The sequence below is a fragment of the Boleophthalmus pectinirostris genome, unplaced genomic scaffold (genome assembly GCF_026225935.1).
Source record: "Boleophthalmus pectinirostris isolate CB_2022bp ecotype Guang Dong unplaced genomic scaffold, ASM2622593v1 HiC_scaffold_467, whole genome shotgun sequence".
In the NCBI taxonomy this organism is placed as follows: Eukaryota; Metazoa; Chordata; class Actinopteri; order Gobiiformes; family Gobiidae; genus Boleophthalmus; species Boleophthalmus pectinirostris.
In genome coordinates this window covers 10,001-21,434 of record NW_026571383.1, presented here as the reverse complement: position 1 = coordinate 21,434, position 11,434 = coordinate 10,001, and the positions used below count along the sequence as shown (strand labels likewise).

The window sequence follows — 11,434 nt, the reverse complement described above, 5'->3', positions numbered from 1 at the left end:
TTCATGTCACTGTGTTATTCTACTTATCCATGATCACCAGTAGGCTAAATAATGTATGCTGTTAACTGCGGTCTGTATACACCACTTTCTGGGGATAATAAGACAAGTGCCTATTTAAAACAACATAAAGCATTAAACGTAGCCTTTGAAGAGCTAAACTGGGTTCAGTTGAATTTACTTACTTGCCACGGTGAGAATCACAAGTATCGCTTTCACCGGGGCTGCCATGTCGTCCTCCTCCCCTCCAGTGCGCCACACACGCGCGTAAACTTGCCGTTTCTTTCTGGAGTAAAAGAATTGAGAAAAGAGCCTTTGATTACCGCGGTGCCACTCCACGGGGCAGCTCTAGTCGAGACATGAAGCACCACTGACGGACTGTTTCCCCGCTGCTCCCGCGGCAGCACGTGCGTAAACGTGCTTATGGATGCACAGAGGGGATCCTCTTGGAAACAATCTCTTATTCTAGCAGAGAGAATCACAAACCGGTCCGGCTATCGCAGATGCAGCCATTCTTTGGATAAAAGATTTAAGCACCCCGGTCTTGACATGGCCCTGCCCGCCCAGTGCTCTGCCCTACCGGGCGTCATAATTCTAGCGGTCATCTTCCACACATGAGCGATAAGGTGACTTCAGGGAACACTGCTGAGACTTAACGCTTCCCTCTTTAATCAAATCTTAATTGCTTTACATACATTAAATTAATCGTGACTGATAGCTTATTTTTTCACTAAAAGCAATCGCTTTAAGTGTTGGTTGAAATGTGGCCAAAAAAAATGCTAAATGCAAGCGCAAAGTTGGGCCTATTAGAAAGTTAAAAGTTTTGAACAAAACAAGTTTGTCATTAAGCTTGTTTTGGGGTTGTATGAATGAGGACTATTCTGTTATTTAAATCGAGCTATTGATGGCCATCCATGTTCATCAAGTAGTTTAATAGTTTGTAGACTGCTGCCCATCTGCATTTTACTTACTAAGATATTTCAACAATGATTGTTCTTTGTTCATAGTAAAAAGATGGACTTTTCAGACTCTGAGTCTGAGAATGAGATGATGTCGGGGGATGGGTAACAAATATCTGCATTTTAACAATATAAATTTTAGCTGCCCCCCATCTGTATTAAATATTATAGGCTTATAGAATGTTGTAATGTCATCTGAAACCCAGCAATATGCCAAGATCAAACAAGTTATTATCTTGAGTCTAAAAATGGAAAATTTAAGAAAAAGGAGGTTCCATGATGTGTTATTTTGTGTAGACTACAAAGGCCATGTTCTCAAAAAGTAAACCCTATACTCACAACCCTTTAAGTATATTGTATTTAGCATCCATCGCTCCACGTTACTGCCACACTTCAGAGTCCCGTCTCTCAAAGTCCCGGACGTCTCTTCTAATGAACATTATCTGTGTGTCCTAAAAGCAGAGAGAGCAGCGGAGGGAGGGCAAATCCAATAAGAGCACTTAGAGCTGACTCTGGGCTCTGCTAGAACAATGTGGAAAAACAGGGTGAAAACTGGCAATATGCTATTAACTGCTGTCCTGTGCGAGTGCGGTTTGGTGAAAAAGACAAAATACAGCATAGAGCAGGGCTGTCAAACTCAAATTCACATAGGGCCGAAATTAAAAACTGGGACTAAGTCGTGGGCCAAGCTAAATATTTATTGAAAAATTTCAACATCTGCATGTTTTCTCTTCTTTCAAGATATGTAATGTTAAACCTTTTCTTTAAAATTAAAATAAATGTTTAATAGTAATAGTAATAGTAATAATACTTTTGGTAAAACATTGGATCCAGAACAAGTATAATATAAAACAATAACAAATTTAAAATAAATAATGTCTCTATAGCCTATCTGTAGCCAGCGGGATAGCTCTAATACTTATTTGATATGATCTCGTGGGCCAAATATAATTATATTGCAGGCCAAATTTGGCCCCTGGGCTTGAGTTTGACATGTAGCTCAAATTTCACAGAATACGGTTTACTCCTCATTGTGCTATATTAGGCACATTTATTTTGGCCTATGTATAGACTTAAAGAACATATGATGCTTTTTTGTATTTAGTATTAAACCATAACATAGACTACATCATGTGACCTCATGTGTTTTTAATACAGTAAGTGCAGAGCAAGAGGCGGATCAAATTAAAAACATTTTACAAATTGCAGTTTTCTCCTCTATTTTGTCCAGCAAAGACCTGGTTGTGAAACGCATCTTATCTGTGTTGAAATTCTGCTTTGGTAAGTTTATTTGTTGTTTAAGTTTGTTTTATGTTAACACTCTCTCATCTTCACCTGCCTCCACTTGCCACAAGTGCTGCCTCCCGACCATACAGCCAAACACAGTGTCTAATTCTCTACTGCATAAATATAATCATAAATTCACTTGGGAACATTACTGCTTCGAAATGACAGCCCAAGATGAATTTTTCTATTCAAGATTAGTTGTGTATGGCATGAACACTTTTCAACATACATCTTTATCAGCTTCTTATCTTGCTATGCTGTGCCTCCATCATAGCCTTCAGCTTTTGTTCTTCCCCTCCAGTCAGTTTAAGAAATGTTCCATTGGTTTGACTGCTCACATTTTCTTCTTCCCTCTATCTTCTGTCTTAAGTTTTCTCTTTTAATTATCTTCCATTTCTGAATAAAGAAATGCCTACATTAATATAGGCTGCTATTAGACGGTACCTTCAAGGTCAAATGTTATTTGCACAAAAGACAAGGCAATGGGATCAAAATAAAATAATAAAAATAAAAATGCATTAAATTGCTTGTGCTATGGGGTGGTGTGGACATGCATGACTGCTTCCCTTTTACAGTATGGGCCCCCTCTGCACATAAAGCCTCTGGTGTCATCTTTACTGCAGTTTTTCTTTAAAATGGCTCAGAATCTGGTCTCAACCCCATGCACAATGTCTTGCAGAATAAATATGACAAAACAACAATGAGTCTAAGTGAAAGTCAAATGTTAAGAAGGACTACTAACAGTAAGCTATAGATATTGCATAATGTACATTTCTTAGTTACTTGTCTAATCAAACAACAGCCACCCAGTCATATAGTTTTAGGCTTGGTAAAGACAAACTTCAAACCACTGATACCAATTTCCATGCACAGTTCTATATGGTTACAGTCCAAAAGAATAAATTTAAGTAAACAGTTACTTGATACTGGAGATCAGAAGAAAATTATGATTTAAAAATAACAAAAAGGAAACACAAACTTTTATCACTTTACAATAAAGGGCTCATACATGATGGCAGTCATTCATAAGACCTCCTGTTGCTAATGTCAATGTCCTTTTGTGTTATTTTAAGTGTCTATTCAAGCAGAAAGTGAGAGGCGACTTTACATGTCACATACATTTCCATATGGCCTCACATAAATGCTCATGAATAATAATGACTCCATGAAGCTCCAAGGACTCTTCACAGAACAATCACGCAGGCAGTTGACTATAAGAGTTTCTATTCCTTATAGTAATATATATATATTTTTTTAATGCAGATGAGATTTGATGACCTTATACCTTCACCTCAGAAACACAAATATGTGTATTTCATGTGCACAGAGCTAGAACACAAGAGGAACATCCCAGAGGGGACAGCACATATGGATGTATTAGCATTGATGACAGATTATGATTATGTTTTAGGTCAGCAAGCTTTCTTTTCAGAAAATATATTTATTATAACTTAAATAAACATTTTCAGTGGGGAGATGAAGTTCTCAAAACCTTTAACTGTTCACCTCAGACACACATTAAATAAACAAAACTACAAATATAAAAACATTTTTCTTCAAAATTTTAATAAAACATTGAGAAACACAAACATATCACATGAACATTGAAATGTACAGTAAACATCCACGTTTTCTATTACCTCAGGGTTCTAATGCATTTTTGCTCTGAAGGTAGGGTACTCTCTGCAAAAGGAGAATTTGACCCTAGGCAATGGCCAAACTAAACTGGTTGACCAAGGACACATATGTTCTTCTCTTTCACCCCATATAAAATAGCAGATTAGAGCCTAAATCAGACCAGAAAAATTACACAGCATTACTAAAACAATTTGGAGAAAAAACAGTGAGTGGTAAAGAACACTGAATTCTCAGCCTTTAGTTCAGCTTTTAATCAAATGTAAGAAAAATAAATAAAAAATTCAAAATGTCTATAAGAAATGCATTGACTTTTCTAAATGAATGAATGAAAAAATAGATTGGGTAGATAAATAGATAAAGGGGTTTTGTTTTCGGCTTTAGGCCCATATTGAATAGATACATTATACATTTGTCCCTTTGTTACATAAGCACTCCTCACTCAAACTAAGAGAAGGAGGCAGAAAAAAGGCCCCTGGGATCCCCTGGTATCCCTACAGTATACAGTGTGTACAGTGTATCATATACATGTGGTGTTCCCTCCCCTTGAGCATGCCTGTCCTCCTCGGCTCAGTATGTCAATGCAGAGGGCTTGTGGTGGTGCGGGGGGTCCCAGAGTGCTGCTCAGGCCACTTTCTCTCTCTCTTTGTTTGTCACGCCTCAGACCGCTCTGTGACAGTGATGGACCCTGACAGCTCAGAGCATGATGACACAGCTTCAACAGCCAGCATGACACAGAAGGGAAATCCCCCGAAAATAAATATTACACAAGGAGCAGCTCAGCTGACACAAGAAGGCAGTTCAAGAAAACAGACACATGGTGACACACACTCAGAACATTAAAGGTGCACCATGTAACCTTTTCAGGGGGGCTTTGCCTGAAATGTTCTGTGCTATGACATTGAGTATATCTATCTTGCATTTATTCTATTACAGGTGCTTCAATTGCTATTAAAATATGCATTCTTCCTGTGAGCAGGGTCGCCTCTACAGATCTGACCTGTAATTTTGTTCTAGTGGTGTCACCAGCTTGTCACCGTGGGCATAAATCAGTCTAATGCCTTAAACAATTAGACTACAACAAATGTTACTCTTCCATTGCTTCATAGACAGAAGCAGTTTTATTATATATAGTATAGTATATAGTATAGCCTACTGCAAAGATAGCATCCGCAACAACTATGAAGGAGAGGTACACAAGTGAACAAAAACACTGTTTACTAAGGCTCCAAACAAATGTAGGTACAGACGGGAAATAAAATGTAATGCAAAGAAATATACATCTAATTTGATCAAAGAAAAACACTGATGAAAAAGCTACCTACCACTTATGATTGTCAGATGTGTCTTACTCTGATTTGATACTGAAGATATCATTTGCTTTAGTGACTTGGTGTTCTTAAAGATTTAAAAAATATACTATTATATGATATTATATAGGGAAAATATTCCCACTGTTGCCAAAAAGTAAATACTGACCGAGTGCATTTGGGGATACAGTAGTGTAAGGATAGCTTTTGGTGACAGCACCTAGTGGTAAACCTCCGCCAGTACAGCTCACTGTGATCGACTACTTCCTCTAGTGGTAAATTTCAGCCAGTCCAACTCATTGGGCTCGACTGCTTTCTCTGGTGGTAAACTGCATTCAGAATAAGTCACTTTTCAATAGCGTCTTACTCAAACTGTGACTAATCTGTGCTTCATCATTTCACTTTAATAAAAGGGGATTTCCCAGCAGTTACGGGGTTGGGACAAGGTTCAAACTGGACACAATAGGCACATTTTTAGAAAAAAAAGTTCTTAACAAGCCTTTTATTTGGTATACAGATCATAGATTTTTAACAGTATATTAATAGATATTGTATACATGTAACACATGTGCCACTGCAAAAAACACAGACAAAATTAGTTTTGCTAAGAACCCACAAGAAAAGTATATAATGTGCTTATTAGTTGCGTGAAGCACGTTAAATGAATAGGGACCGTAACAGGAATGATGAGGTAACTGTCAGGTATAGGAAAACAATCATTCATCACTAAATGTTGCTAATGATATTAATAACTATAATTAATCATAATAATGGCAACATGGACCCTTACTGGCAAAATGAAGGAAAGTTTCACTCGATATCTGACATACAGTGCATACAAACAGGAAGTAAAGCCAGAGCACAAACTCCGACAACAAACTCAGGCATGCTCCAAAACACCTCACAACCTGACCATGACCTCATGCGTACACACAGTCACACATACAATCAGTACCACAGCCCTGTGTCAGAGGATGTCCATTCAGAGCTCCACAGTAGTGTGCATGCACATGCGCACACAGCACTGCTAACAGTGAGGAGAGTGGTGGTAGTTTACACACAAAATGTGACCATTCTGACCAAATCAGATGTGTCCTTTACAGACAAATACATAAGTAAATATAAGTAACAATGAAAAAGAAAAGTGCTGGACAAAATGAATGAGTGTGATGTGAATGTGCACTCATGTCGAAGGATCAGTAACGGGCAGTGCTGAAGGACAAAGACAAGTGTCTGGCTCCCTCTAGTGGTCACTCTGAGTCCCGCTGTACTTCTGAGGCATCAGCTCGACAAATGGGACACGTCCTGTTAGCCTGGTGACAAGGAAAAAAAACGTTATACAATATATAAGATCACAAAACCCCATAGCAGAGCTTTTTAATAAGAAATACATTTTACACAACAATATAACCAAATAGGCTTACTTAAAAATCTCATGAATTTAGTTTTTTATTCATTAACATCCAATTTTTTGAATGTCAACTTGGGGACTCTCTTGTGGCTAATGCTATAATTGAACCACTTGTCAGTCACTCCACAATTTATGTGATTAAGGAGTGTTTTATTAAATCATAGTCAATTTTCTTAAATGCTTACTCTCAGCCACTTGTCCACACACTTTCCATGAAATTCATGGCTGCAGGGCAGAACTCGCAGCAACTGGCGGGACTCAAAGTCACTCATGCACACCACACACCTGCAACAAAAGGAGGGCAGTATTTCAAATAGACAAGCCCTGGTTCATGGCTGAGATAATGCACCACAGGACAATACTAACAGTGTTTGTTCAGACTGATGGTTATTGGGATTGAACCGGTAAGAAGGAAGCTGTTCGATGTCTCCCTTGGTCAGCCCACGAAGTTTAGCTTCTCCCAGGCGCTCTGCAAGGTTCAACAGGGCCTAAAGAACACCAGTGGTCAATGTTTGCATTTAAATGTATTATTAGTTAAGGTAAACAAAAAACACCTCATAGTTCTCCACTTCTCCATCATCAACATCCAGCTCTAGGCTAATTGCGGGGCCTGTTGGCTGGACTGGCAGCATTGAACTAAAAAAAAAGTACATTAAATAGTTTTACTTAATAAAATAATAAAATACTGATTTTTTACAAAAAATTACATACAGAAAGTAAGGCAGAAGGCTGGGGTGGTAAGGCGAAGGTGGCAGTGGCTGTTGAGAACGATAACGTCGACCTGGGATTCGCCGTTGTATGAAATTGGGATAGGACTAGATGGAGTAAAAAAAAGGCAGCACTCTTAAGTCATTACAAAATGCAAACTTGCATAGTGATCAGAAAATTTTATAAATCTCACCACGCCAAAGAACTCCTGTGGAAGAGGGTCATGGGACAGGAAGTGTAGCTGGGTAGAGTGTGGCGTCAGGGCTGGGTGTGTGGCCGGAGGGTAGTGGAGACCAGCCCCCAGTGATAAATGTTCTCCAAGCAACTCCACATCATTCTCTATTCTCTGTAATGGCTGTAAGTGGGACATTTTCAACAGTCAGCCAAAAATTTAATTTTAAGTACTTTTTTTTTTTTTTTTTTTTTAAATCAATCAGTCAATAGCACTTACAGATCGAGCCTGTTGTGTAGGGTATGGCCCAAATTGTCCTGGCTGGGGCAGATGCGTTGCATGGTGGGACAAATGAGCTGAAGGGTGGGGTAGGTGAGGGTGAGGAGGAGGGAGGAGGAAGGTTGGGTCACTGGACAGCAAAGATGGGAATGGGTAGGGCATGGGTAAATGTTGCACTGAACAGGTTTGAAGGACCTAGAATAAAGTACATTTGGTTAAATCAATGCAGTGCTATATAAACCCCCCTTACACACTTACAGGAGGAGGGACACTGCAGACTGGGTAATGCTGTCCGCTGAAGACCACGGAGCAGGCTGGGATCTGTTGTGGGGCAGACCGAGGCGGCAGGCCTGGTGGCGCCCCCGGAGGAGACACCGGATATGATCCTGTGACTGATCCCTGAGTATGAACAACACAGGCAAAAGTCCACACATTATTCAGAAAGCAGCTTCTGTTATTCGGGGAAACAGTGCACCTATTCAGATTTGGCATGACAACTTTCAATTTTCAATGTTAAATTTTAAATCAAGACTATACAGCCCAGATTGCAATATGACACAGACATTATTATTATTATTATTATTATTATTATTATTATTATTATTATTATGTATTTTTGAAAGCTAGGATAAGGTTTACTACCATTTAAATTTCAATCCAATCCACTTAAGCAGAATGTGTGCTCCACAAGTGCTAAAACAGTAGACTGGCAATCACCACATAACATTTATATATGCTCACCATCTCTTTTCAGTATGTGTAAAAGGACATATAGTAAAGGCTGTTTAATGTCAGCTTGAAGTGACATCATTGAGTGAGGCAGAAGAGATTCATTTCACACAATTTTTCTGTTTTCTCAATCATGGATCCCATGAAAGGCTTATGAAACTCACCTGTTCATGGAGGTCCAGGACCACACTGCTCTGCTGTTGAGATGGGTGTGGATGTGGGTGGGGGTGCAGCAGTCTGGGGGAGATGTTGGGAGACTGGTGCAGTGGTCTGGGGGAAGGGTTGGGAGGATGGTACCCTGGCCGTTCATCTGGGCCGGGCCCTCGAGGTGGCTGCTGGCTGTAGGGAGGGTAACCTGGAGGAGCAGCTGGGTGGCGGTAGTTCTCATCTTGATGCCCAGAGGAGGGGCCATGATGGGGGTGCAGGTGGTGGTGGCCATTATTGTTGTAATGATGGTGATTGTTGTGGCCGTGATGGTGGTGTCGAGTCAGGCGATCCCTTCGACCACGCTGACGCCTCATAGGAGGGCTACCAAAAAAAGGCATTGGGAAGAAAAACTGTTAAAGTGGTTATGTATTTTTAATTAATGTATTGTTTTTCTCTTCAAAAATGTGATCCAAAAATTACTTCATAAAGAAAAAAATTACTACTATGAAATTTGTTATCAAATAAAACAAATGTGTGCATCAAGAGCAATGGTCAGATTGAAATAGTTTCAAGAAGTTAATATTGATATATTGTACATGATAAATATTCAGCAGTAGCAAAGTATTTATAGTGACATGACACCATGGTGTGTTTGTGTGAATGTGTACCTGCGGCGGTTGCGGACTGGCGTGTGGCAGCGCTCGGGCATGTAGTGAGGATGAGGTCTGCGACTGTGAGGCAGCTCCCAGGGGCGCATGGGGGAGGAGGGCGTGGAGGGCGGGCCAGAGCTGAGGTCCAACATGGACTGCTGAGAGAGACGCTGCCTTTTGGGGCTTGGGCTATCATCCATCTATTCATCCAAATGATTGTTCAGCGAAAAACAACAGAAAGACAAGAACCATTTAGTCTGAGTGAACCTAACCAGGCAAGGCCATAGTCTTCGTATTTCATACTTACTTTGTCCCGATCCTCACCAAACACATTATCTGGATGAAAATGTAACACTCCTCCTGGAGGCCACAGAGGGAAGAAGCATAATCAGATAAGATAGGGCTAGTACAACATCACAACAGCATCACAAGACACATGGACAGATGCTCACTAAACCAACAGAAACTCTACACCACCCCTGTGCAGCTGCCCGCCTTTGATTTATTTTTTGATAGTAAAATTCTAAACTGACGCCAGACTTACTATCAGCCCTGGTCTAAGCAATTTTATATTGAGGCAAACCCAACTGTACGATCAAATATATGATTAAATATAATCCACAGTGTGTAATTTTGTTTCTTTATACACCTAGTCATAATTTATTCCAGGTTTAGGCCACTTTCTGTTTTAGTCTTTTTCAAGTACTGTATTACGTGAAAAGCCAAAAGTTTGAAAATGGCGCAATAAATCAAATCATGACTAAGATTGTTCTCTCATCTGTTTTTCACAGAGGCCACATGTGTAATCTGCATTCAACATGTGCACTTGACAATACGGTCTATGAAAAATGACCTTGAACTCTATCAACTTTTTTACAGTCCCCCAAACTCTATTCAACAAAAACAGGGCACAACTTTTGCAAGCATCTTTGTGTTGTGCATCTGTTGTGTGCCCATTTTGACTTGCCTGAAAGAGAGATCAGAAAGCTATTCCATTCCTTTTTCTTGTCTTTGCAACGCCACTCCACAGCCATGCGAAGGCTGCTGATAGTGACAGCTCAAAGACGCCCTGCCAGTGGCTTTGCAGAACAGAGGGGAGACGGTGAAGTGACTAGCCAACAGCAGTCAGCATACAGAAAAATACTCATTTACCACAAATTAAGCCATAACTATATGACACCAACTAACCCATTCTTGGATGCTCTTGCCAATTTACACCCGAGGTTAGAGAACTGATTGTGTGGGCAGACAGAATCACAGACGAACCACATTTTTTTATCACCAATATCAACAACTAACTGATTTTGTCATCCTAGAGGTTTAAATATTCTTGTCTTGTAGTTCTTGTGTTTTAATATGAATAACAAATTATTTTTTTCCCGTTTCTCATGCAAAGATTGATATTTTGTCATTACATATTTTATATAAAATGTTACTTAATACCAGAGGTGGAAAACTATAGATGGAAACACATGTCTTTCCATAAAACACAATAACAATAACACACAATGTGTTATTCAAAGTATTTAAGTAATTGTCTCCATATACAAAAAAAGAAATAAGCCCAGCATGTATTATTTACATATATATGGCGTTGCAATAATTCTATGCTAGGTAATATTTTCTCTGCTTTTGTAGTATGCAAAACCTTCAGAAGGGGTTTGCTAAAAAGAAAGTAGGCCTACATATCCAGTTCTAGCTGTTGACAACACCAGAACAGAAGGTGTCCAACAGAAGGTGAGCTGCAAGGGTCTGCCTCTGTCTTCCCAAGGCTATATCTTGTACGACTGTATGGTCTTGTTCAGTGATGCTCGCTCACCTGCTCCGGGTGATGTCTGTGGGGTCCATGAGCTGAGTGGCGCGGTGCTCCTGATGACAGGTAGCCCCCCTGTGTGTGCTGCAGGCTTTCCGGGTGACTGCGACCACCATGGTGATGAGACGCCCAGCCGGGGTTGGTCTGCTGCGGGTAGTTCAGTCCTCCTCCGCTGGCGCTCATTAGCCCATTCCCAGCAGAGTTCCCACCGCTGTTCACTCCTCCGTTCAAACCGAAGTGATAGAAGCCTGAGCGGGAACGAGACCGAGTCCTAGGGGGGTCCATGGTCGGGAACAGGGCGGAGGCGCGGGGAGGTGATCTGGGAAGATGAGCCTTC

General features: G+C 40.3%; 1 protein-coding gene across 2 annotated transcripts in view; it reads right to left on the bottom strand.

The window, feature by feature from the left end:
• Window positions 1–5,671: 5,671 nt before the first annotated feature.
• Window positions 5,672–11,434, bottom strand: part of LOC110162777 (E3 ubiquitin-protein ligase RNF38-like) — a 6,698-nt gene continuing 935 nt past the window's right edge. For both annotated transcript variants that reach the window (XM_055162275.1, XM_055162274.1), the window contains 12 exons: window positions 10,252–11,434; window positions 9,592–9,644; window positions 9,303–9,484; window positions 8,652–9,015; window positions 8,017–8,157; window positions 7,759–7,953; window positions 7,501–7,662; window positions 7,311–7,414; window positions 7,154–7,235; window positions 6,966–7,087; window positions 6,785–6,884; window positions 5,672–6,501 (listed from right to left, as the gene is read on the bottom strand). The exon at window positions 10,252–11,434 is cut by the window's right edge. In XM_055162275.1, coding sequence (XP_055018250.1) covers window positions 6,439–6,501; window positions 6,785–6,884; window positions 6,966–7,087; window positions 7,154–7,235; window positions 7,311–7,414; window positions 7,501–7,662; window positions 7,759–7,953; window positions 8,017–8,157; window positions 8,652–9,015; window positions 9,303–9,484; window positions 9,592–9,644; window positions 10,252–10,318 — 1,635 coding nt within the window. In that variant the 5' untranslated portion in view covers window positions 10,319–11,434 and the 3' untranslated portion in view covers window positions 5,672–6,438. The remainder of the gene's footprint in view (window positions 6,502–6,784; window positions 6,885–6,965; window positions 7,088–7,153; window positions 7,236–7,310; window positions 7,415–7,500; window positions 7,663–7,758; window positions 7,954–8,016; window positions 8,158–8,651; window positions 9,016–9,302; window positions 9,485–9,591; window positions 9,645–10,251) is intronic.